A 24,216-nucleotide genomic window follows, 5' to 3' on the forward strand; every position below is an offset into this window, starting at 1 on the left:
CGTGGAAGGTAATTAGGATCCTTGGCAACATACAAGGACCGTTTTCGTTACGATTTTACTTGTTATTAACGAGTTGTCAACGAATCGTGACAAGGGTGATCGTTGAGAGTTACTATGGTTCTATGTACTACTATACTACTACTACTACTACTACTACTACTACTACTATTACCATCAATGGAAAATCCAATAAATTATTTAGCTATTATTTAACTAGCTTCTCTAGTTTTCAAGATATTTAAAAGAACGTGGTATTAACCCCCAACTTTAGGAGCTGTTTTCACTCCTTTGATATTGACGATTGCCGATAAAAAAAAATACGTGTCAAATATTTTTTTGAGAACTACCTTCCACATAAATTTTCTGAAAATCGGCGTGTGACAATTGGATATATTCCCTTGTAAGCATACACACTTTTCTTATCGAAACAGTTCAAACTCCATTTATGTGATATCAAAAGAAAGTTACTTACAAAATATTTGTATAGTTAGGATCATCGGTGCTAGTAAAATGCGTTGCTAGTTATAATGTAATTTGTATCAGTTATGTAAATAATCGCAAGTATGGTTGATACTAACCAAGGCTTCCGGGTGTAAGCCATTCCTTTGGGTAAGATTTAGTCTGTCCCTTCTGGTTGATGATTCTTAATTTCAAAGTAAGACCCCCATGAAAACACATTCAATGGAAAAATTAAGAAACAAGTAAAGTGGAACAAGCTTATTGTGATGCTGAGAAGTCTTAATTAATATCAACCATGAAAAATAACCGGGCCGTGAAAACCTTAAATATCTTAATTGCAATTTATCTTGCAATGTTTGTGTTTCATACATTCTACATACACTGTTTCTTAAATAGGACAGTGCGCTATCGATATTTGTATGACGTAAAGCAAAATAGGCAACGGTGCAGAATATCTGAATGAGGTTCCCAGATTGTTATCATTTATTGTTTACAGAACACTACATTGATATAATACAGTACTACCGCAAACTGGTACGTATAAAATTATTTTGAATTAATACATCTACCTGCCAAGTGTGTTTTTTAGATTTATATAACAGACAATGTGACATTTGTTTACCATGTGATCACTAAATAAAGAAGACTCAAGTGCAATGCACACGCGTGACACTAACAAGTCCTGTTCTAATTCCGTAAAAGGTTAAGTAAATCGGCCACGAAATGTTTTTACAAATCATGTTATGGCAACACTAACAGCCAACAATGCGTACAGTCTTTAAAAATATATTAAAACCTTATCAAAACACTGTAAATGATCATGTACAGAAATTAGTAAGATGCAGCTGTAAGTAACCTAAATCTAGCGCCTTCTTATTTATTTGACACTGAATGAATGCTTTTTGAATGCCAACGCAAACAGCCACAGCATTATGCCATAATGCAGTATGTAAAACATGTATTCACTATCATAAATACGTTCCATATATAAGTATAAAAGGATATGTATATGTATAATTATCAAACGAAAGTATCTACCATCACACGAAAGTGTAGTGTATTGTTATTTAAATAATTCTTCGAAAAGAAATGAGACAATAAATATAATTTTGTTAAGAAGCCTACATTTAATTCACACATATTTTTAAACAGAGATTGCCTGCTATAAATTAACTTTGTAACCAGATATGAAAGGCAGTCCTGTGCCCACTTGTTTCTGATACTGTATATAGTCCTGTCCAAAGAAATTAAGCAAAGTAATCTCTTCAATTAAAATGCGATCATGGAAGAATTTCCAAGACACCACAGTGTATGCCAGAAGGCAAAATGGATTCTGAAGTATCAGCTATGAACAAAAATACATAAGAATTACTTGACTTTTCCCTGATCCCATGTAAGATTTTTCAGCACAAAAAATCATTACCTGTGTTCCTATAGACCAATAAAACCAACCTACATAACTGGGGTGCCTACAAAGTCTGTAGACTCCATAAGTAATCAGTTCATGATTGTCCATTTTTTCGCTTTGTACAATATGATTAAAATTGTGCTTTGCCGTAAACATAGCTAATTTTCTCAAAATTTCTCCGCAAATGCACAATATTAATCCAAAATACGATATAGACGAAGCCTGTTTCATCAATGGAAAGTATTGTCTCTCAACAATGAACTCTATCCAACTGGAGCATGCTGCCACTCCATAAGCTACACTGTGATTCAGAATAAAGCTGTCAATGGAAAGAGTCGATGGGTTTATCCATGCTATGCTCAAAAATTCAGAGTAATGGAAGATAGCCAGTATGGTAATGTATACACCGAACATTTGCCACGAAGGAGGTGCAACGAGTGACACTAAAATTCCAATTCCAAAGGCGTAACCTATGAAAACTGCTCTCACAGAAACCTGGAGTAAATGCAAGTATTATTATCATGTATAGTATGATATTTTTAATAAAAGGAACTAATTATTAATCCTTTGCGTATTGGTACATTGCGTAATTGAGAAATGTAAAATGACTCCAAGTTGACTGTCAACATATCTATCTAGTCTATAATTAAAGTGCGAAGGATTAATTAATTAATTGTTACTGGGGTCAATTTACCTGGTAAGAAACCCCACGAAAAGCAAAAAATAGCAGAAAGTTTAGAACTCCATATTGGAAGAGATGCGTTAACCATATATTACTGAAATAAACACCGGGTACGTCGAATTCTAACCTCAAAAGCACTTCTGGTAGAATCGCGACAAAACTAGCCACAGTGAAACAATATAAACTGAGTTTTCCATCGTAGCACAGCATTTTCTTACTGTTTATTTGGTTTTCTCGACACAATATATAATATAATGTTTAAATGATTCTCCATTGCTATTATACTTCTTCGATGATTGATTTTCTAACCTCGCTTGTATAGGTTTTATGAAGACAGTTCACATAGTAATTCAAGAGTAACATTTTAATTACTGTTACCGCGTGATTGTTCGATCGACAATGTTTTTGATGCTTTCTACTTTTGGAAAATGAACAATATACTTTTCAGTGAGTATTTGAGCAATTGAGCATAAATATATGTATCTATTACTTATGGGGAAGGTTTACCCATATTATATTTTAATGTAGACTAAATAAAAGTTTTGATTGAATACAAATTTCTGGTATTTATTTTAAATGATCTCTCTTGCTTAATGAATTGACAGAAAGTGTGTTAAAATATTTGAAAGACAAACAAAATTAAATTATGTTTCACAAAAGACAATCAAATGAATAACATCGAGTTAACAGTTAGTTCTTCTTTATCGATGATCTTCATAAATCTTCTTATCGACGATGAAGAGTGCGTCCACCACATACTATAGCTCAGTGGCGCCATCGGTGAGAAACTGCCCAAGTTTGTAGTGAAACTAATTCGTACTGTTACCGCTAGATGACGAGTATCACTAATTCCCATTTTGCACTACTATGTGATTCTTATTCAAGATAATTGTAAAAGTATAAACAAAGATATATTTGGCTTCGATAAAAACAATGAGTCTAACAGCAATGAGATTATATCTCTTCGCCAAAAGAGTCCTATTTTGAGGATCATGAAAAGGTCTATTGTACTACCATTTTATATTTACCCTATTCCTCCCTTTTTACTAAAAAAATCATCTAATTCACCTTACACCTGCAAAGAATAGAAAGCAATAAATGAAACCATTTACAAATATTACATTGTTTATTAGATGTAATATGTATTGAGAAACTGCAGTAACATGTGAATATACATATGCACTGACATACTTCCTACACGCGTGAGAACGTTTCTACTCACACCATGAAAGGAGAAATGTACTATGTTTGAAAAGACACTACCACCACTCGTGCATTGCCTATTCACTGCCATTCACTGCTATTCAAGATGGAGAGAAAACGACGTACGTCTTCCGTAAGGTGGTTGTAAACAAGACACTCGTTCAAGTCGAGAATTTCTCAGCAATAAGAATAGCAAGTAATGAAAAATGGCAAAATCTGTGCTGAGCTCTGATACGCTGCCCAAAGCTGGTCGAGTGAACGAAGGTACATCTGTCTTTTTTTTTTACATTTCTCCTGTCATTTTCAATTATGGTCACTGATTAAACTGAGCATTTCCAATGCAAACTTTTTGTTAATAGTTTGTCGAGAATGGCTAGTGCACGAAGACGGAGCCCTCGCCTATCGACTTCAGGATGAGGAAAGTAAGAATTTCAGATGTTATATTCTTCTACTACGCGATTGGCTGTATTTTAATCGATTGTCTTTGTTATTATAATTTGTAGTCAGAGAACACTACACTGGCAACAAAGTTCGTAATGCTCAAGTTAGGGAGGATTTACCAAGGGCACGTGTTGAGCAGGAGTTGGAAACATTAAAGTACCAGAGCTACGTTCAACAACAGTCAGTATTAAAGAGATATATTCTGTAAAATTCTTGTCAGTTTCAAGTTTCTGAAAAAAATATTTAAATAGAAATTGTTCACTCCTTAGGGAGGAACGAGACGCGCTGATAGCAAAACAGGTTGCGCTCTCTTTAGAACGGGAAGAGAAATTGAAAGAACGGGAGTTACAGGAACGGATGAGATTGCAGTTAAGATTGGACGACGAGGCAGCACAGCTTGAAATTAAACGACACATTCAAGAAGAGAAAGACGAGGTATTTCTAAAACATCCCTTATGTATCTGTATGTTCATGTATTGAAGCTAATCTGTTGAATAAAGGAATTGGCAAGAAAGTTGCAGCAGCTGGAGGAAGAAAATGCCACGGACAATCCAGAAGGGCCTGTTGACGAGCAGTTTTTGCAGGATCAAAAGATAGCAATGGAAGCACAAGATGCTGAACTGGCGCGCATGCTTCAGGAAAAAGAACGTGCAAAGGTCAGGAAGGCAAGAGAGAGAGCAAGGCAAAGAAAGTTAGAACGACAGCTTCAAAAACTAGAGGAACAAAATCTAACAGAGAAGCCACAGAGACCAGACAAACTGGATTTGAAAAGTACACCGAGTAAGAGCAGAATGCCGTATACACTAAATTGCCAGCAGTATCCTAATCCTGAGGAAATACAAACTCTAGATGATCCTGTTGAAACTGTGCGAGAAGTACCGAATGTAGCTGCAATTATTGATCCTACATACAACGGAACACATCGCCATACTTCTAGTAGTTCAAGCAGCACAGTTAGTCCCACGTATGCTTTACCCACGCCACCACAAGAGCTTATGAACGAGGATGCTCCTTGCTATATGCCCATACAAGGACAACGACGAAATCAAATTCAGTCTCCGTCCCAAGGTCATGAGGAGAAACACAAGCGTAGAGTTAAGGATGGTTGCAAACAACAATAGATAATCCATAACACTTTAACTTTTCAGAGTTTATATCTTAGAAAAGGATTTTCTAATACTTCTAGAACATTTCGTTAATATCAAAAGCCTTGTCTGTGTCCTCAAATCAAGCATTATAAGCTAGACAATGAAGATTGATAGGCTCTGAAAGTTGAAGGTTGATAGATGCTGAAATTAAAAAAACTTACATAAAGCGTTCAGTTTCATTTACTGAGACGTGCTTTTCACTGAAGAAAGTTTTTTTTTTTGTTGCCATGAAGAAGTAGTATAAGTTATTTAGAAATTAAGAATTACTTTGCGAACAAATTCATAATTATTCTGATTTTCTTCTTGAGACAGTAACTCTTTTTCATGTCCTGTAAAAAATAATAATCCTTTGTATAGCATAAGTGCGAACGTGCCTTTTGGAAGAATATAGTGCAAGGAAGATCTATAAATCTTGAACAAGATCTGTCTTTTGCTACAAACAGTTCATATCAAATTCAAGTACGATAATACTTGTACTAAGATATTGTATAGATTTTTATGAGAAACTAAATAGGAGATTAGACAATCAGAATTAAGGATACAATAAAATAAGCAAACAATGTACAAAGATTGACCGTTTAGGCTAAATACAAAATGAAATAATTTAGTTGACGCAGACTTTATATTTTGCATTCTAAAAAAAATTTATTATAGATCTATTGTACATAAAAATTATGCTTGCTTTTTAGAAGGAAATGCTTTTTTTCTAAATATTTAAGGTACAGATCAAAGAATAATTTACTGCCAAAGATAACGTTAGTAACGTTCAGTTTGTATCAGACGATGAAGTTAAGTATTACCAAGAGAAAAAATCCATTTTGAGAGAAATGTGAAGTTACAAATACGTGCTTTAATATGCTGCTTAACACGTAGAATAAATATTTTTTAATAAACTGTTACAGTTCAAAGTTGTAGAGAACTGTGCGCATATATTGATAATCTTTACAAGATTTTGCTTTAGCTGGAAATTGTAAGTTTGAGAATAAATTTAAATATAGTCTGTCTTAACCTATATATGAATTATACTCACAAACGTATGCACGTTCAGTTTGTTTGCAGTATTATTTAATACTGCTTTAGAATTTAAACGACTTATTATTTATGGTGACTGGAAATTTATTCGATAGATATATGCATTAATTCTTTTTTTACATTTATTGTATGAATACAGCTATACACGAGTATATCAATAAATTATTTACAAAGTTATGATACACATTTTCATTCAGAACCTTATAGAATATATATATTATACCATGAAGTTATCGTTAAGAAAAGAATGATATCAATGTAACAAGTATATTTAGCGAATTGTCTATGAAAATAATCAACCTTATGCTCTAATGATACACTTTGAAAACACTGTGCTATTCAATGTTCTCAAAATATGGTTCAACAAAATCTTCTTTCTGTACAACTGTTTACACGTTTCGACATTGATAGGAAATTCATCATTGGTGAAAAAAACTAATTAAAATAAGGGACTTATTGATTATACGCTAACAAAAAACAATTTTTTTTAACCACTTTGGAAATTTCTCTCTTTCTATTGACAACGAAATCATTTAAAGGGCATTGTTATAATGGTTACTGCTGTACACGTCATTTAAGAACTGTTGGTTCAAGAAAACGACAAGTTAAAAAGGTTGATACGAACTGAAGTTTTGGGTGTAAGCCATATCCTTTGGATCTTAAGCTAAAAAAGAAATTTCAACAATTGCATTTAATTCGCTATACTCTTTGATCTTTTAGGCAGTACAAAGTTCATTCTACAATGATTTACCCATTCTTTCAACCTGTGAAATTTTCTGTACAATGCGTTGTTCCTCTATCCTTCAGAGGAAGTGGTAGCCTTCGACCTAGTATGAGGAGGTGAAAACACGTAATTCGGCACTTCACCCATAGCTGAAAGATTTCAAAATGTATACAGAACTGAGAACAAAAATCACTGCTATTACCTTTCTGATCCAATGGTGGAGCATCTCCCTTCTCTGGCTGTGAGAATGAAAATTCATCGGTAATGTTTTGCTTCAGGTTGTTCCCTTTTCTACCTTTCCTTGATTTTGAGGTGTCTTCGCTCGTTTCTTGGGGAACTGAAGTCCCTGAAGCAGTACGTTTTCTTCTTGCAGGCATTTTCTTAGTCTTAGAAACATTTGAATTTACTTGATCTTCCATTTCAACTGCTTCCTCTTCCACTATTGTCTCTTCGAGGACACTTTTACCGCGAGCACTTCTGGTTCTCCTCTGCGTTTCAGCTTGCGAAAGCTCAACACTGGAAGCTCTTCTCTGTCGAGTATTCTGTGCAGATTGTTTCCTGTTACTCGCAGCAGAGATCCTTTCCTTTGATGGCACACTCAAAATCTCCTCGAGTTCTTCTGGTATTGACTGTATCGATGATCTCCGACTACGCGTGTTTGCTGCTGGACTGCCCACAGCTGGTAGCACCATATGTCTTCCTTTCATGGTTTCTAATGAGAGTTCACCATCCTCTGGAATAGTTTCTTTCGCTACGCTGCTAGATCTTCGACTTCTCACCTTGTCCTCTATTTCTTTAGGCACAGAACTGCTACGTCTCCTCGCTGATTTTACAGTACTCACTTCTTCCGCCTCTGTTTCCTTCAACTTTGACTCTTTTGCTGACTTTGATGAAGTTACATTTGACTTTCTTTCGTCTGACAAGTTTTTTACTGTTGAATCTTTATTTTTCACTTGCTTTTTCACACCCTCTTGTGTAGTTACTAAATTGGACGATGATAGAGTCCGACTGCTTCTAGCCAATGGCTTCGTCAATTCTGATAGTTCTTTCTGCACAGAAGCAGCACGTCTCATGCTACGTCTTACAGGTACTTTATCTTCCGTTTCTGTTTCTTTGAGTGAAATGTCTTTCGCTACAGAAGATTCTCTTCTGCCTCTGACCTTCCTTGGCGAGGCGCCAGACGAATCCTCCGATCCAGACGAAACTGTTCGCTTAATACCTTCGTCTGCAATAGAGGCAATTAGCACCTCCTTCACTAGTGAACTTCCTCGCCTCGATCTTGTAGATTTTGCAGCGATCTTGGAGGGTGATCCTATCTCTTTTGTTATCGAAGAAGCTCTACGAGACCTGGTCACCCTTGGCGTAATACTCTCATCGATAAAGGAAGACACATCGTCTATGCTAGAGGTGTCTTTAGAGTGAACAGGAACTACCTCTTCTATTTCTTCCCTGACAATACAATTATTGTTATCATAACTTGTCGAGACTTTATTTATCGTATGTTCTTCTACATTTTCTTTTTGATCATAAACTACTTTTATTGTAGATTCTTTATATACACTCCTTCTCGAATAGGAAGGTATTCCTATTCCTTCTTTCCTTTCAGGTTTAGTTGGATCCGCACTGGAATCAGATTCATCGTCGGTAATGTTTGAAGCATCATAGATATTTTCTGCGTGCGCTGAGGGTGTTTGTTTTATTTTCTCATGTGTCTCATTGAGAGTTAGAGCCATTTCGTCGCCACTGTTCCAAGACTCGTCATCAGTTATGTCGAAGTGTTCACTATTCTTCTGATGAATGCTGTGTTTCCTGTTTTCAGAGTGAGCAGAGTCATTGTTTAACCTACTAGAAAAGCTTTCAAATTCTTCTTCATTGCTGGCGTCTTCTTGGACAAAATCTTTTGCTTGACTGACATCCATCTGTTCATGCTCAGTTTCCAAGATTCTATTTTTTAAGATGTCTCCATTGTTGTATTTAATTTGTCTATCTTGCCTTAATTTATTGCTGCTTCCCTTTTCACTGTTATTGAATTGGAGACAATTGGACTTGGGTATAACTGGAGACATACTTTGTGCGCACGAGAACAATTCAGAATTTTCTTCGACGTTGTCCACATTCACTTTTTTTTTCTCGAGTCTAGGATCTTTTGTGAAAGGAGTAGAGGAAGTAAGGCAACTAGGATCGGCATTGGAAGTGTTCCATGAATACTCTTGATTAATCTTCCTCGATGTTTTTGGAGGAACAATCGTTTCAAAGCTACTATCCGGAGAAAGTACCGCTGAAGATTGGCAGGAAATAGAAAGCATCGAAGTGACCTTTCCTAAATTTTGCGGTATAAGCTTCGAAGGAACTCTGGAGCAGTTTTCTAATGTGCTGGGTGAATCCACCGAGGGATAATTTGTAGAACTTTTAGACGTTGAACACTTAACTGCAGGGTTCTGTAATGACTCTGTGGATGTCTGCAAATAAGTTCTCCTAAGACTGGGTCTAGGACGGGCAGTGTATATATTTTTACAGGTGTAACTACTATCAGACAAGACTGTGCTCTCCATGAGGGATTTGTCGCTCATTGTAGAACTGAAAAATGCTTCTTCACAGCCCTCGGACAGACTAAGCTTAAAACTATCCTCTCCATTACAGGAATTGTTCTTTTTCTGAATATTGAACCGTATCTGCCGGTTGATCTTTTTTTCTCTGTCAGACACTGGACTGTCTGTGGCTTCCCTCTGCAAGGTGCCACTAGCAGTGGGAGACACCGAGCTCCTCATGAGCTGCCTGATCTTTAAAATAGACTGAGGGGTCTCAATGGGAGTGCCTCTGTTACTGGTTACTTTCCGTTTTATTAAAGGAGTGCTGAATACAGCGTTTAGGGCTGTTTCGCCATCGTCGAGAAACTTTCTACGCTTCACCCTGTCAGGAGTTCTCATTCCACTGTCTTCTTCAGGCTGTACTTCGTCTAAAGTACGCTTCCTACTTGTCTGCAAGACTTTTGGAGACGTTATACAGTTTATGTTGATTTTATCATCGTTCAGCTTCAAGGTGGTACAAGGGGCAGTGATGAAAGGGATCACAGACTTCTCTCCTCTTAGAAAAGTCTCTCTTGCTTTCTTGATAACAGTTTCGTAAAGGCTCGTTGCCCGTTGGGAGCTCTTGTTATAAGTCATAGGTCTGGGATACCTTGGCTCCAAGCCTGTATCCCAGTTTGTTTTGTCCATGTTGACAGAGAACCTCTTCATCACATCTGGTAGGGTTACATTGTAAGCGTTCAGCATGTCTGCGTGAGTATACTTAGAGGCAACAGACATCGAACCACTGTTGGCCTCCATGTAACGGCAACGCTGCAAGTAGTACAGCAATCGCATATTTTCGGATTTGGACTCCTCCAGGAACTTGATGAACATCTCTTCCTCCTCTGAAGTCAGAGCCAGGTGCAGGATGTCGCCCAGTTTGTCGTAGGTTTTACAGGCTTGAAAGAAGCACATGAGTAGCTGGGCATAGTGAGATTGCGGTTTATGCTGGAAGGCTGATTGGACCAATCCATGCTCTACCGATAGGCCAATTAAAGTGCTTTGGTCCCGAACGGAGGATAAGGGAGGCTTCCTTATACGCAAGTACATTAACGCTAATTTGTGTTGGCCATTCTTCACCAAGGTCCTCAACACTAGGTTGTGGTGCCAATCCTTGACGTCAGAGTCACAGATTAATGGGCCAGTCATCATATCCAGGAATCCATGATAATCATCATGATCGAGAAGCCAGAATGCTTGCGTGAGTTTTATAAGGCTGGGGCTCATCTTGAATGACGAGGGGTACTTGATCAGCTGGTCCACACCAGGATAAGATCCTTGCAATAACATCGCTAAATCCATCAGAAGATAAATGGTGATTTGATGCTTGCATTCGATTTCATTGGACTCTGTTTGATTACAGTCGGTCAAGTAACTCCTCAGCAATGACTGTAACGACGGAGGTGGGTAATGCCCGTTGTTGGACGCGTCCCCAGCCTCTCTTTCCCACTGCAAGTTCAAGACAGGACATTCTCGTGTTATCAACTCATCTATGAAAAGAACCTCATCGTTTTCACCGCTCTGTTTATCGTTAACGGACTCTCGCTTCTCCTTGTACAAGGAAAGCAGTTTCTCGTAAGGATAGGGAATCTTCAGTGCAAAGGAGAGGGGTATAGGATCCTCCAGGTCCTGCGATTCAGGCAGTAAACCTACATCATAGAACCATAGAAGCACTTGGAAGTACATGGACACCCTTTTAAGCGCTCTCCGCTGTTTTGTTAGGTTCCCCGTTTCAAAAGGTAACTTTGCCACTACGTTTGACAAACATTCCAGCTGTTGGAAGCAGAATCGAAGGGTTTTCACTTCAGATTCTCCTATGTTGTTGCCCGACTGGTCGAACAGAGGTATGCATAAGTTATCCGCAATCATTTTTATGGAAGAGGCGCGTTGTATGCCCCATTTCAAGAAGATTGGGTACATGTATGCCACGCTACCGTCTGACCATTCCTTTGCACATCTAATCAAAAAGGTGGTCCAACGCTGTTCTAAGCAGAGCGACAGCAGCATGTCTCTTTGGACGTTAAGATCACTCGTGAAAGAAACGTCTGAGCTGAAGGGTACCAGGCCAACCGAAAGACACTTGTGGAACATCTCGGAAGGCTGGGTAAACACCAGTGGTCCTGCCAGCGCTATCTCGCGTAGCAGCTCAGCTTGGATACCCCGATACAGCCAGAATGTCAGTTTGGATAAGCTCAGTTCTATCCATTCAAGGGACAATGAATTTGGGTAAAAAAGTTCCTCTGATGAGCTTAAACTGTTGTTTGGGAATTCCTGCAGGCTACGGGGAACATAAGCGCAGCTGATTATTTCGCTGCTAGCAACAGTGGAAGGGCGTAATCTCGTGTTATAACTAGCTAATATACTATTAGGGTTTTTGCATTCGCTGATGTTTTGAGGCATCTGCTCTTTGTACCACTGATTCAAATCGAAGAGCACGGCTCGATCAGTAGTAGAGACTAGTAGCAAGCTGTCCTCTCCTCGTTTGAACTCTAATTCAGTTTGATCTGGATTTGTTCCTCTTTCTATGGTGGATAGACTAACAACTCTGTCGTTTGTGTCCAGTTCAAACTCAAATTTGAGACTGGGTTCGGCTTCCAAGTTGAAGTAAAGATTTGTGCCTCTGTCGCAGTATTTGCGTTCAAACAATAAGGCAAACATTCTTAATAGAGGCGGTACTTTGAACGAATCGTCTTGAAAAACAACCCACAAGTAATAAAAAGGTCGAGGATCATCGGTTGGTTCCAACAGTGCCAAATGCGTTACTATCATGGTTTCATTGATAGGCAGACTGATCCATCCCACGGAACCATCGTTTTGCCATATAATTACTCTACCCAAGCATCCAGATATCAAGCAGCCAATCTTCGTAGAACTGACTATGGTATTCGTTAACTTTTCATCTAGGAAAACAGATGATTCAAATTCTTCTCTATTAAATCCAATATGCTTCTCTATACCTATAAATATAAGATTTTAATTATACATAAATTGTGTCTTCTTGATCTGACCAAAATACAACCTAACTAACCCAGAGCTAATTCTGAGATTAGGTTTAGGTCTAGATAATATGTAAAAACAAGTTTTCTTACGTTGATTCAACAAGTTGCAAGCCATATGTTTACTTTTATTTGACCGATGCCGGTTAAAGGAATCCTTAGTTGTTAGAAATTCTATTTCAGCTGGGGAAGCCTCATCCATTACAATCGATAGATCGGATACTTCCCAGACAGATCTCTGAAGATCTACCATCAGATGATTAAGATTGCGTAGTACTACACAAGCTATGCCATCCATCTGCATGAGTATGTCGTCAGGTCTCTTATCATTGAATTCTTCCCACTCTGCACCCCCAGACACAATACAAATTTGTTCTACACCAGCTGGCATCTATGCAAGCATACAAATAATTTCAGATAATTCATAAAATTATTGGTAGATGGGTTTATATACATAATACAAATAACATTTCACAAATACTCACTTTTATAGCTCTCAAGACACGAGAAGTAGTACAATCAAATATGCAGAGCAAACCCACAGAATCTTTAATTCTAGTGGCTTCATTATCTAAGCCAACAAGAAGCAATGGAAGCTCCCCAGATTTTGCAGGAAACTGACACACGCAATTGATCTTTCCTTGAAAGGTCCACGAACTAGTACTTTCTCCAGTTTTAACATTGAAAACTATTATATGACAACCATAACTCAGCCAAGCATATGTAACATCATTCAAGAACCCACCGCAAAGGTTACTGTATAATTGCAAACCGTTTGATAATCCACCATTATCTCCTTCTGAACTATTAAGGTGGTTCAATATGGAATGTTGAATGTCTACAATGCTGCGAACCTGAGTAAAAATAAAATTGCTGTTATATTAGGATTCTAAGGAGTTTCAGAATAAATGAATATCGTACACTAAAGAATTTACTGCAGCATGGTAATCATGTGGAGACCTTGAGACTATAGAGTGAAAGAAAAAAGAAATTATAGAAGAAAAATTACCTCGCAGTTAACCTCTTCCAACTCCTTCATATTTTGGGCGTAGTATTATAGAAGAAGAAATTCGAAAAAATCATTTATAAATTCTTTTGTCGAGATAATTATAAAGGTTATGTTACCGCCAAATTTCAATGATCTCGTCACGTTTGCGCAAAAAGATTTATGGCGAATCTCTAAGGCATATGTTTGCAATATCATTCGACAAAGTATTTGAAACACAGAGTAATTTGGAAATACATGAAAAGTGTTGGTATTGTTTTAAATTCGTTTCGCTACTCGTGAATACATTTTAAAACCGTAACTATACAACTGCGAAGTACGTTAAGAAATACTGCCAATCATACGTGCTGCCAACTGTGTTTAAGGGCGCGCAGGAGACAAACTGGCGCCACCAACGGAAAGTAGGTGAACTACTAGATAGTTTTTCCCGTTTTTCAGGCACAATAATGAAAAAAACATATCATAATTATGCATTTCGTAATCAGGAGAAGTAAATCTATCGTTTCGTCAAGCGTTTTTTGGAAAAAATTAAAAAAAAAAAATTTCTTGTCTTTGAACGTATTTTTAGCAAGTTTCAAAAGCGAAATTGCAAAATGTGTAACTGCCTCCCGCAACGGTATTTTATAAGGAACAGTTTCAAAAAAAAATCAGCCAGAAAGGTCGCTTCCTCGCCTCATAAAATTACAATAACTGTTTGGAAAATTGCAAACGTTTGACATCATTCTTTCTCCGCAACTGTCGCTGAAGTCAACTCGGAGTTTTGCTGGGTCTCTTGCGCACCCTTGTTAAAAAGCATAGACTTGGAGCAATAGTCTTAGAGCTCCTTTGAATAGTTTAAAATGTTTTCACTGAAACGAATAGCCATCTAACGGTAAATAGCATGAACTAATTAATGTAAACTTATGGTTGTATAGAAACAATCTCTGAGACATTGCGCCCTCTATTTCACTAGGCCGAATTCTATAGTGACCACTTTTTTGACTTGTACCGTTGTACCGGCGTTAAAATTCAAAACGAATCACTTAACCTAAATTTCATGCGGTTTCGTGGGACGGTCAAGTTGTACTTACATTATAAAATTTAAATACTCTTTATAAAACTCTCTGAAAGCAATGGAAGACGATATACAGAGAATGGAATACACCCTAGAAGATGCTTTTGAAACGTTAAAAGATGCAAAGACGGAACGAGTACGAGAAATAGAAGATTTGATAGATGCATTGTCAATGAATGATTTGACAGCCTATAAGGAGGACATTGATTCGGAAAATATAAGGATTAATCAACACAAATATTGTCAACATTTATTGAATCAGGTTCTTAAAGAGAGACCTAAAGATTACCCTGTTTTAAAAACATCCGATTTACACGTTGAAGTTTTGAAAGAACTGGAGGAGGAAGTTCAGACAACCCAAAAGCTTCTCGAAAGCTTGCGAGAAAACTTATCGTACATTAACGATGATATATCTTAGTAAGTAAAAGGGAAAGGGAGTATATACTATGAAAACACTGTAACAGAGGATTATCTAAAATCCATCAGTTTTGTTGCAGTTTGGAAAACAAAAAGATAGGTCTGAAGAAAATGAAACAGACTTCTTTAGAGCACACCAAAATGGTGAATAGTACAATGTACATTAAAGAATACACCTTCCTAAAACGGCTATTTCAAACTGTAAAGACGGATTTGGTATGTTAAGAAAAATATGATAATAGTATTTTACTTAAATTTTATTTTATAAGCTGCATTTAAATTTCTAGCGTGACGTGGTAAACGTACTTTTTCCTGAAAACGAGGACCTGATAGAATTTCTAGCAGTAAATATTAAATGTATTCTAAAGTTATGAGAAATTGCTTAGAAAAAAATAAAAATAAATTTAACAATTTTCAGGCTCTGACAACATCGTACATAAAAGGTGGAGATGATGCATACATAGATGTTACACAGCAAGTTTTGGATTTGACAACCTTTTTAATTGAAGCTGACATCATTGTGTATCATAGAAACGATAAAAGTAAAGTTAAATTAATAGATATGTTATGAGAGATAATATTTTTCTAATAAGACTTCAAGGTATAATGACTTACAATTTAATTGTATAAATTTAAGAAGTATAAAAGAGATCCTATATAGTATTTAATTTTAATACTACACAGTGTGTAAATATAGAGAATTAAAGACCTTTCTCAAAATACACTTACAAACAATACTTTGGCTCATTGATATTTCACCACATGAAGGGTGCTTTTTCTCTCAGTACTCTAACACCGATGCGCTCCCATTCTTGTTGACCAATCCACAATTCTTGAGCAGATTCCAGGCAACTCAAGATAGCAGCACCTTTCCATGCTGTCATACCAGGGTCCATTTCTTTAGGCTGTGTTATGATATCAAGTTGTTCTGCAATGATATAGAAAATGAAAGAGTTGCCCTAGACATTTTTTGAAAACTCTAAATCAACAGATGAGTGAATGTACCAGCTCTGTACATGTAGGGAATTTGAAGAGAGATCCGATTATGTAGCCACATGCCGATGCCTTGAAATTTCATACCCGATCCCACGACAAGTACACAGCTGTACATCTTTCTTTTCAAATCTTCTGTAGCTGTAAAATATCAGTATATTGTAGTAGATAAAATAAATACTTTGTTTTAATAATCCATTAAATACACACGGCAGCGATCAATGCTTTGCAACACGGCATGATCCAGGCCTAATAGCTGCTGGGGGCCAACTATAAAATCACGCGGAGCGTCCAAATCTCTATTCGACAAGGCAATCGGTGCTGAATCCACAGCATCTACCACCACTTCTTCTTCTCCTCCTACCGTGGGAACAGTTGCTTCCTCTTGCATTTCACACGTTTGCTCCAAATTTTCTTTTATGCCCCTTCTCTGAAGCAACAAGTTTAACGGTTGTTCGAGTCAAAATAAATAAACACGTCCTACTTACGCTTGTTTCCCTCAAGTAATTTTCATCGTGTGGATCTTCGGGATCTCCCATTGATCTCTTTTGTATGTGTACGCTATGCATTCCACTAACTTTGAATAATTCCGGTTGAAACAAACTAAGTGGAGCTACCAAACATTCATCTCCAACCTGAAAAAGGTATTTGTTACAAGTATGAATCAATCAAAGAATTTGTAAATTACGTCGAATAAAATCTTATATATAAATTTGAATACTTGAAGAGTATATTTTTCTGTTTGTTGTTTGGGTTTCCTAACCACGAATGTCTTCTCCTGGGAGCCACATATATTTAAATCAACATGACAAAAATCTTTTTTGAGTTGATTTAAAAGCAATGCATCTAATTTATTCGAAGGATCGCACGTTTTGTATGGAAAAGCACACTTCTGAAGCAACCAGAAAAATGTCTGAGTGATATCCCCTCCTCCATAATCCATACGCACTCTTGTATTCCTGTGAGAAATTCCATCTTCTACACAGGACACTGAAGTTTTTTGATCTCCAACATCAACGACGCATGCATAGCCTAATCCTGCACCAAATGTAGCTGCTACATGATCCTTCCAAAGAAGAAGTATGAGAGAAGAAAAATTGTACAATTGACCTACATAGAAACCATAATAACTACTGTATACTAACTTGTAAGAGAAAACATGCTCCAAATCCAATGTCACAGAGCATCAGAGTTGTAAATTCCTTCAAGTATTGCCTGTTATAGATGTCTGGTACAATGAGAACAGCTCTGTAATGTTTCAAATCTCTTAATGGAATGTTCATTTTCTCTGTAAGAACATATTCCCAAATTGTTTTCAAGTCAGCCATGATGGCTCGTAGACTACCACCAGGCCCTGAATGTACATTAAGTTCCCCTCTCCTATATGGAAAGTGAATATTAAAATTATCATCTGGATTTAAAGACAATACATCATCTCCAACCACTATGTCTTTGTTTGTTTTTATCCATTCGACGCTACATGGAGAGGATATTTCTGGATTTGATCTGCGATTAAAAGCAGCTATCTGCTGTGGAGGTGTGGCATATCTTCTTCTTCCATCAGATTGAAGACAAGATTGCAAAGTATGGGATACCTGGAGGCGTGATTCTTCCATTGCTTGTGTTAACTCTTTTGTCTACTAAAAACAATAAAGAATAAGAGACCTTTGTAAAAGTATTTGTGGATCAACTTACTCGTGGAATAGCTGGTGGTAATAAACTATCTTTGTATTCAAATCCTTCTGGCAAACGTCTTCTCGCAACAGCATTTAGTATAGTACAAGGATTCAGGTCTGATGCTCGACCCATTCTAAGGTACATAGAGCCAGGATGAATTATAACAATAGTTTGAGCTTGGATTTGCTAAAATTAAAAAAAATTTGCAGGATATTAGTGAGCTCTACCTGCATAAACAACTTTATCGAACTATTTAAAATAGTACCTCCGCGCAAGATTCCTGGAAAACCGGCATGATTAAATATTATGTTTTTTCCAGTTATGTTATGGATTGAAAGGTAATGTGTCTGTTTCATTGATCAGGTTCTTGATTTATCTTGTCGTTTGGTCAATGTTATTTTATTGTCTACGACAAAATAAAATTTGAAAAATCCTTTACGTATTATGAAGTTTTAGGTTAACCTATCTGTCACAGAAAACTACATATAGCCATCAAAGCTATAGTTTTATCACTGTTGCCGCTAGATAGCGCCACTGACACGTTCGCTCAAATATTCTTTTCTTTTTTTATAAATACACAACTAATACGATTCTTCGATTTGCAACACTACGATATATTATTTTAGTATCTAATTTAAACATTATTATTATTAATGCAACAATTAGCATCAACCCTTTAGGTAGTGGCGCCATCTAATCACAACATTGGCAACTATTTTCACTGCAAACTTAGGCGTTCTTCCACCGATGGTACCACTAGTGCTAAAATTGTGGTGGACGCACTCTTCATCGTCGATAAGAAGATTTATGAAGACCGTCGATAAGAAGATTTATGAAGACCATCGATAAAGAAGAACTAACTGTTAACTCGATGTTATTCATTTGATTGTCTTTTGTGAAACATAATTTAATTTTGTTTGTCTTTCAAATATTTTAACACACTTTCTGTCAATTCATTAAGCAAGAGAGATCATTTAAAATAAATATTAGAAATTTTTATTCAATCAAAACTTTTATTTAGTCTACATTAAAATATAATATGGGTAAACCTTCCCCATAAAGTTCGCTCACTGAGCGGCTTAGTGAGCGGTGACCTTTTTGGATGCACTATTGTGTGTAACATGCGTGTATAACTTGTCAGCACGTGCATGATAACGTGAATTTGTAATGGAAGAAAGAGAAAGATCTTAAAAAAAGAAAGTGTATTAAACATAAAAATTGAGAAAAGTTCGTTAAATCGTATTATTCCAAGATGAGCACAATTCTGGAGAAAATTGCTTCGATCGAAGCCGAGGTAACCTCACTTCCGTCTCGATCTATCAATTCACTTCGTATTTAATTTTATAAGTTTTCTGTCTCAAGTTATGTTTTCTAACAGATGGCTCGTACCCAAAAAAATAAAGCCACGTCTGGGCATTTAGGTTTACTGAAAGCAAAATTAGCTAAACTGAGAAGAGAGCTCATAACTCCCAAAGGCGGCGGAGGAGGCGGGGAGCAAGGTTTCGAAGTGGCCAAAACTGGAGATGCTAGAATAGGTTTTGTTGGTGTGTATCAAGTTCAACTTCTACCCTTTGCAACCAAGTAAAGCAATTTTCTAATTTTGTTTGCACAATCATTATAGGTTTCCCATCTGTTGGTAAATCTACGCTACTGAGTACTCTCGCGGGTGTGTATTCCGAAGTCGCAGCATACGAATTCACAACTCTTACAACCGTCCCGGGTTGTATAAAGTACAAAGGCGCAAAAATACAGGTTTCTATGCTTGTTTCTATGCTTTTGCATTCCTTGTTTAAATATTATTTATCTTCTTATTTATCTATCTATCTTAGTTATTGGATCTGCCTGGTATTATCGAAGGTGCCAAAGATGGTAAAGGACGTGGAAGACAAGTTATAGCGGTTGCTAGAACCTGTAGTTTAATATTCATTGTTTTGGATGTACTGAAACCACTTGGACACAAAAGGTTGATCGAACACGAATTGGAAGGCTTTGGTCTACGATTGAATAAACAGCCACCAAACATAACCTTCAGGAAGAAGGACAAAGGTGGCATCAACTTTCAGACAACGGTAATTATAGAAAATAAAAAAGACTGTTTGCAATTTGATTCATCATATTGATACTTTACTTTTTAGTGTCTACAATCAGAACTTGATATAGACAATGTGAAAACTATTCTGTCAGAGTACAGAATTCACAATGCTGATATTACTTTGCGTTATGATGCTACATCTGATGATCTGATAGATGTCATTGAGGGAAACCGTGTTTATGTACCTTGTATTTATTTGCTCAACAAAATAGGTAGTGTGATCTGATGCTTTAATTTAAACCAGCATTTTTCACCTAATCGACAAAGTTGATTAGAAACATGGGCTGTGTCTAATTTCAGATCAGATCAGTATCGAAGAACTAGATGTCATTTATAAAATACCTCATTGCGTGCCTATTTCTGCTCATCATAAGTGGAACTTTGATGACCTGCTCGAAAAAATGTGGGACTACTTACAACTGGTGCGCATGTGAGTTTTCTAATTTTTAATTTCTCTAAAAATTATCAATTTACTTACCTCACTTTACTATTTTCTCAGCTATACCAAACCTAAAGGACAGCTTCCTGATTATAATTCTCCTGTAGTATTGAATAGAGAGAAGCGAACCGTCGAAGATTTTTGTAACAAACTTCACCGATCGATCGCAAAAGAATTTAAATAGTGAGTTTATTCGACACGTTTATGCTTGAAAAGAATCGATAATTGCAATTTTTTTTCTTTTCTGTTATTTTTAGTGCTCTTGTGTGGGGGTCATCGGTGAAACATCAACCACAGAAAGTTGGAAAAGATCACGTTTTATGCGATGAAGATGTTGTACAAATTGTGAAAAAAGTATAATTTCAGTTCTACATGCAATCCAAGTAGAACCGATTCATTCAAATGTACTTTTATAAGTGGTTTTGTCTTTTACACTTGAATCGAAGCTTTTAAATTGATTTTTTCCTTTGCTTCTTGCGAGCCTATATAATAAAAAATAAAATACGCCCAAAACTCAAGACGCGTGCGCGCGCACACACAGACACACACACAGATCAGAATATTTTTAGGAATGGTTGAATATTAGTTTTTTATGGAATAAATGTATATTACTAATTATTTCTTAAACGCAAGTTAGCTGGCCGACAAAAGCGATACAAATAAAATAAAACACATAACCGATAAACGTAATTAATACCTACTCATAAACATTTTAAAATATATTCTCTCCGTTGCTGGTCCACCAACTTTTCCAAATGTTGGCACTTTGATTTAACATCGTCCAGTTGTTTGGTGAGATTTTTTATCGTCAGGACTTTTTGAGTCATTATCAGTTTAATTCTGAAACGTAGAAAACTCATGAATTAAACTAGAAAACACTCTGTTTAATAAATTGTCTATTGACAAATGGAACCTGCTGTGCAGTTGAGCCATGGAAGCGTCTCTGTTTGCATTATTTCGAGATATTTCTTGGTAAAGCGAAGCAATCTTTTCCTCCAATTCCCTTTTTTCTACTTCAATTTCCTGCCTAGCTAATTTTTTAGCATTTTCCTTTTCCATAGTTGATCGTTTAACCGCCTGAAAACGTTATGTTATCGCAAATGAATAAATCTTTGGGAATCGTACCGCATACCTCGTTTATGTTCTTCCAATCAGACCGATACTCTTGTAATTTTTTTTCCACCATCTGTAATTGAATTTCACTTTGACTAAGTTTATTTTCTGTCTGTGCTAATTTATTTTTATAAAGTTTTTCATTGTCGATCGCGGTTTGCAAGTCCATTTCGAACTTTTCCCTCAATAATCTGGAATAGTACACGACTATATGTATATCTAGAAACCTCAAACACGGAGTTTAAATTTACACAAAAAGTTTTTTTAACGAACTGCTAAAGTTACCTAAATTTATTATCAAAATTTCGCTGAAGGGTTAACTTCGTGTCTCGGCAATCTTTTTCAAGGCGTTCAATGGCTAATTCGATTTGTCGGTCCCTTTCCTTGTAGCATTTGTCTATTATATCGCTCTCGGTGTTTTGAAGCTTTAGATTTTGCTGTCTCTTGTAGTCTGCAAGCCAAGCCTCCCATTCCGCCTTCAGTGACTGCTGAAGAGCTTTCTTTTCATTTGTATGCTGTTGTCTCAGAGCTTCTATTTCTTGCTAAAAATAAATACTTTATGTAGATTAGTTCACTGAAAATATTGTTAGTTGGCATCTTCAATCCTAAAGGGTTTTATTATACAAAATTCGGAGTTTCTTATAAGAAAGAATATCTAGGCTAAAAATTTGGAATTTCATTTTTACCTGACATTGCAGTTGAATTCTTTGTAACGCAGCTTCTCTTTCAGCGTCATGTTTATCTTGTTTCTTGCTAAATCTTTCCCTGTCACGTTGCAGTTCTTCCGCGAATTTCGCTTCTTGCGCTTTAAATTGTCTTTCTTGCTCCTCCAACTTCTCCTTGTATCTAACAGAACAGAAAGGACACTTTGAATTGTAGACGCCATTTGAAACATTTAGAGTAACGCGAATCGCGGTATCGTACCTGGCCCACAAAATATTCTTCTCGTTGGTTAACATCCTTTCATGGCTATCCGTGAGTTCTAATCGAAGTTGTTCCAACTGTTGATTAGATCTCCTTACTACTCTCAATTCTGTATCTTGGAGCTCCTTCATGTGCGCGTTTCTTAGCCCTAGCATCTCTTCGGCATGCTGCTCCATCATGTTTCGCAACTCAGGCTCCAAACCCTTCACAGTCATCTCCTGGAAGTGTTACCGCAGCGTTAGCATTCGTCGTTGCACTTATTCTTGAAATCGCACCTTCAGAACTCATATATATTTCTTCTCGGTACAAAGAATACCTTGATCTTTGTGGTCCTAGATTCTATCCACCGCTCCCTTTTGATCCTTTCTGCTGCTGCATAGTGTTCCTTTGCCCTTTGGAGTTCCACGCAGTGTCTGTCAGCGGCGCATTTCAGATCTCTCTGTACCTTAATCTCCATCTCGTTGACTCTCTCCATCAATGAGTTACACTTTTCTGTCAGATCAGTTTTCTCAGAGATGAGTTGCTCGATAAACTTTTGATGCCTCTTCACGATTGCATTGTATTTCTCTTTCTGTGCCAGTAGCTTGGAAGCGTTACTTTTACTCTGAGCATCCAACTTCTCGCAGACAAGCTTTCGTTCGGACTTGAGCTGATCCTTTAGAATCGTTATAGTGGCATTTCTCTCCTCTAGTTGTAATCGTGCCATGGCTAAGTCTTCTTCGAACACTCGAGGGATACGGTTTGTAACCTCGGTTGCAACAATGCTATACCAACAAGATCGAGACAGTTAAATAGATAGTTACTTTTGAGTAAGAGTCTGTTTCAAGTGACTCACCCTGTATAAGGCCCCAACTATTAGCGAATTCTCACCTGTCGTAATTAACGCAAGCCAAACGTTTCGAACTGAATATCTCTTGAAGAATTACTGCGTCCACCTCAGGTACGTTCACCTTTGTTGAATCCAGAGAACCTGAAACATTGAAAATCCTCAGAAGAATCCTGATTGATTAAATTCTAACGTCGAGATGGGTAGTGTAATACATGTATACGCGCGTGAGAAAAGTGTCACGTAGAGGTGCATTGTGTGAACAGAGTCAATGATATTCTTCTCGTATGCTTATGTTAAATGTTAGTATACCATCTTCGAGTTTCGTTAAAAAGGACATTATGTCGTCGTAAGTAGACTCGTTTGTTTCACGTTTTTCTTTGGAGTTGTCTTTCTCTGGTTCGAGCTGCAAGAAAAAACCCTATTCAATTCCGCATTTAGATTAAACTAACAATAAGATCATTCTACAAGCAATTCAAACCTGGAGATTAATCTCTGGCATCTCGCTAGCAATGTTTTCCACGTTGCTCGCAATGTTGTCGTCCAAGTGCTCCAAGTTGCTAATCATATCGCAGAGCTGCTCAAACGAGCACGTCGTCGATTCGATGATGTTTTGGTTGTAGTCTTCTTTCTTCATTTTTATAGCTGGGTTTGAATTATCTTTTTCTTTCTCATAAGAAACATTTTCCATGGCAAGTTCACTTTGCTTCAGATTAACGTCTTTGGATCGAAGAGATTTCTTGACCGGTGGCTTTCCATGGAGTTTTTTATGGCTAATGTTGATCATACCTGCTTGATACGGTGTTTATCGGTGCTTTTATAGTCGCCTAGACAACACCAACACCAACGCCGACGATTGCTAAACAGCTGCCCACCTGTTTTCATGATCACAATATGAATTATAACACGCCAAATCGATTTAGCCTACACTCGTTTGTTTATCGGTTATTTACAAATATAGGAATTGTCTGTCATTGCAATTATCGTTAATTAATCAATATTAGTTACATAATTC

General features: G+C 36.9%; 8 protein-coding genes across 16 annotated transcripts in view; 4 read left to right on the top strand and 4 right to left on the bottom strand.

Moving 5' to 3' along the window:
* The window catches only part of LOC128893003 (basement membrane-specific heparan sulfate proteoglycan core protein-like), an 11,900-nt gene extending 10,555 nt beyond the window's left edge, over nt 1–1,345 (top strand). The window contains exon 8 of the mRNA XM_054153702.1: nt 956–1,345. Within this exon, the coding sequence (XP_054009677.1) occupies nt 956–968 (13 nt within the window). The 3' untranslated portion in view covers nt 969–1,345. The remainder of the gene's footprint in view (nt 1–955) is intronic.
* A 152-nt stretch (nt 1,346–1,497) lies between these two features.
* LOC128893118 (protein-S-isoprenylcysteine O-methyltransferase) lies at nt 1,498–3,252 on the bottom strand. Its single transcript, XM_054153932.1, has 3 exons — nt 2,562–3,252; nt 1,883–2,362; nt 1,498–1,804 (listed from the first exon to the last, which is right to left on the bottom strand). Exons 1-3 carry the CDS (start codon nt 2,757–2,759, stop codon nt 1,622–1,624), a joined length of 861 nt encoding a protein of 286 aa, XP_054009907.1. The 5' UTR covers nt 2,760–3,252; the 3' UTR covers nt 1,498–1,621.
* A 472-nt stretch (nt 3,253–3,724) lies between these two features.
* LOC128893115 (coiled-coil domain-containing protein 50) lies at nt 3,725–6,550 on the top strand. Of its 2 annotated transcripts, XM_054153929.1 has the most exons (6): nt 3,725–4,016; nt 4,112–4,174; nt 4,256–4,373; nt 4,463–4,628; nt 4,694–4,973; nt 5,043–6,550. In XM_054153929.1, the coding sequence occupies exons 1-6, from the start codon at nt 3,959–3,961 to the stop codon at nt 5,312–5,314; spliced, it is 957 nt and encodes a 318-aa protein (XP_054009904.1). In that variant the 5' UTR covers nt 3,725–3,958; the 3' UTR covers nt 5,315–6,550. The 2 variants fall into 2 exon arrangements, with proteins under 2 accessions (XP_054009904.1, XP_054009903.1); XM_054153928.1 differs by having other exon boundaries at nt 3,730–4,016; nt 4,694–6,550.
* Nucleotides 6,472–13,997, bottom strand: LOC128893095 (protein ELYS). Of its 2 annotated transcripts, none has more exons than XM_054153867.1 (6): nt 13,670–13,997; nt 13,146–13,514; nt 12,754–13,051; nt 7,300–12,621; nt 7,138–7,246; nt 6,472–7,037 (listed from the first exon to the last, which is right to left on the bottom strand). In XM_054153867.1, the coding sequence occupies exons 1-5, from the start codon at nt 13,697–13,699 to the stop codon at nt 7,170–7,172; spliced, it is 6,096 nt and encodes a 2,031-aa protein (XP_054009842.1). In that variant the 5' UTR covers nt 13,700–13,997; the 3' UTR covers nt 6,472–7,037; nt 7,138–7,169. The 2 variants fall into 2 exon arrangements, with proteins under 2 accessions (XP_054009842.1, XP_054009841.1); XM_054153866.1 differs by having other exon boundaries at nt 7,125–7,246.
* Nucleotides 13,998–14,661: 664 nt separating this feature from the next.
* Nucleotides 14,662–15,874, top strand: LOC128893125 (uncharacterized). The gene is made up of 4 exons (XM_054153942.1): nt 14,662–15,137; nt 15,218–15,353; nt 15,425–15,481; nt 15,556–15,874. Exons 1-4 carry the CDS (start codon nt 14,779–14,781, stop codon nt 15,706–15,708), a joined length of 705 nt encoding a protein of 234 aa, XP_054009917.1. The 5' UTR covers nt 14,662–14,778; the 3' UTR covers nt 15,709–15,874.
* Nucleotides 15,875–15,892: 18 nt separating this feature from the next.
* LOC128893108 (actin-related protein 8) lies at nt 15,893–18,433 on the bottom strand. Of its 3 annotated transcripts, none has more exons than XM_054153915.1 (8): nt 18,073–18,433; nt 17,826–17,993; nt 17,276–17,767; nt 16,852–17,196; nt 16,619–16,765; nt 16,341–16,560; nt 16,143–16,265; nt 15,893–16,065 (listed from the first exon to the last, which is right to left on the bottom strand). In XM_054153915.1, exons 1-8 carry the CDS (start codon nt 18,100–18,102, stop codon nt 15,893–15,895), a joined length of 1,698 nt encoding a protein of 565 aa, XP_054009890.1. In that variant the 5' UTR covers nt 18,103–18,433. The 3 variants fall into 3 exon arrangements, with proteins under 3 accessions (XP_054009890.1, XP_054009889.1, XP_054009891.1); XM_054153914.1 differs by having other exon boundaries at nt 16,143–16,271; nt 18,073–18,431; XM_054153916.1 differs by lacking the exon at nt 18,073–18,433 and having other exon boundaries at nt 16,143–16,271; nt 17,276–17,770; nt 17,826–17,966.
* A 456-nt stretch (nt 18,434–18,889) lies between these two features.
* On the top strand, nt 18,890–21,023 carry LOC128893113 (GTP-binding protein 128up). Of its 2 annotated transcripts, none has more exons than XM_054153924.1 (8): nt 18,890–19,101; nt 19,170–19,351; nt 19,429–19,559; nt 19,637–19,876; nt 19,943–20,111; nt 20,200–20,329; nt 20,399–20,521; nt 20,596–21,023. In XM_054153924.1, exons 2-8 carry the CDS (start codon nt 19,186–19,188, stop codon nt 20,696–20,698), a joined length of 1,062 nt encoding a protein of 353 aa, XP_054009899.1. In that variant the 5' UTR covers nt 18,890–19,101; nt 19,170–19,185; the 3' UTR covers nt 20,699–21,023. The 2 variants fall into 2 exon arrangements, with proteins under 2 accessions (XP_054009899.1, XP_054009898.1); XM_054153923.1 differs by having other exon boundaries at nt 18,891–19,101; nt 19,186–19,351.
* A 13-nt stretch (nt 21,024–21,036) lies between these two features.
* LOC128893102 (centrosomal protein of 131 kDa) lies at nt 21,037–24,147 on the bottom strand. 4 transcript variants are annotated; one of them, XM_054153899.1, is made up of 11 exons: nt 23,991–24,147; nt 23,683–23,867; nt 23,514–23,607; nt 23,246–23,345; nt 22,692–23,139; nt 22,376–22,593; nt 22,138–22,297; nt 21,737–21,993; nt 21,471–21,642; nt 21,252–21,415; nt 21,037–21,178 (listed from the first exon to the last, which is right to left on the bottom strand). In XM_054153899.1, exons 2-11 carry the CDS (start codon nt 23,836–23,838, stop codon nt 21,040–21,042), a joined length of 1,908 nt encoding a protein of 635 aa, XP_054009874.1. In that variant the 5' UTR covers nt 23,839–23,867; nt 23,991–24,147; the 3' UTR covers nt 21,037–21,039. The 4 variants fall into 4 exon arrangements, 3 of the variants coding, with proteins under 3 accessions (XP_054009874.1, XP_054009872.1, XP_054009875.1); XM_054153897.1 differs by having other exon boundaries at nt 23,683–24,147; XM_054153900.1 differs by lacking the exons at nt 23,514–23,607; nt 23,683–23,867; nt 23,991–24,147 and adding an exon at nt 23,417–23,471.
* Nucleotides 24,148–24,216: the final 69 nt, after the last annotated feature.

Source organism: Hylaeus anthracinus, unplaced genomic scaffold, assembly GCF_026225885.1.
Source record: "Hylaeus anthracinus isolate JK02 unplaced genomic scaffold, UHH_iyHylAnth1.0_haploid 2, whole genome shotgun sequence".
Lineage (NCBI taxonomy): Eukaryota > Metazoa > Arthropoda > Insecta > Hymenoptera > Colletidae > Hylaeus > Hylaeus anthracinus.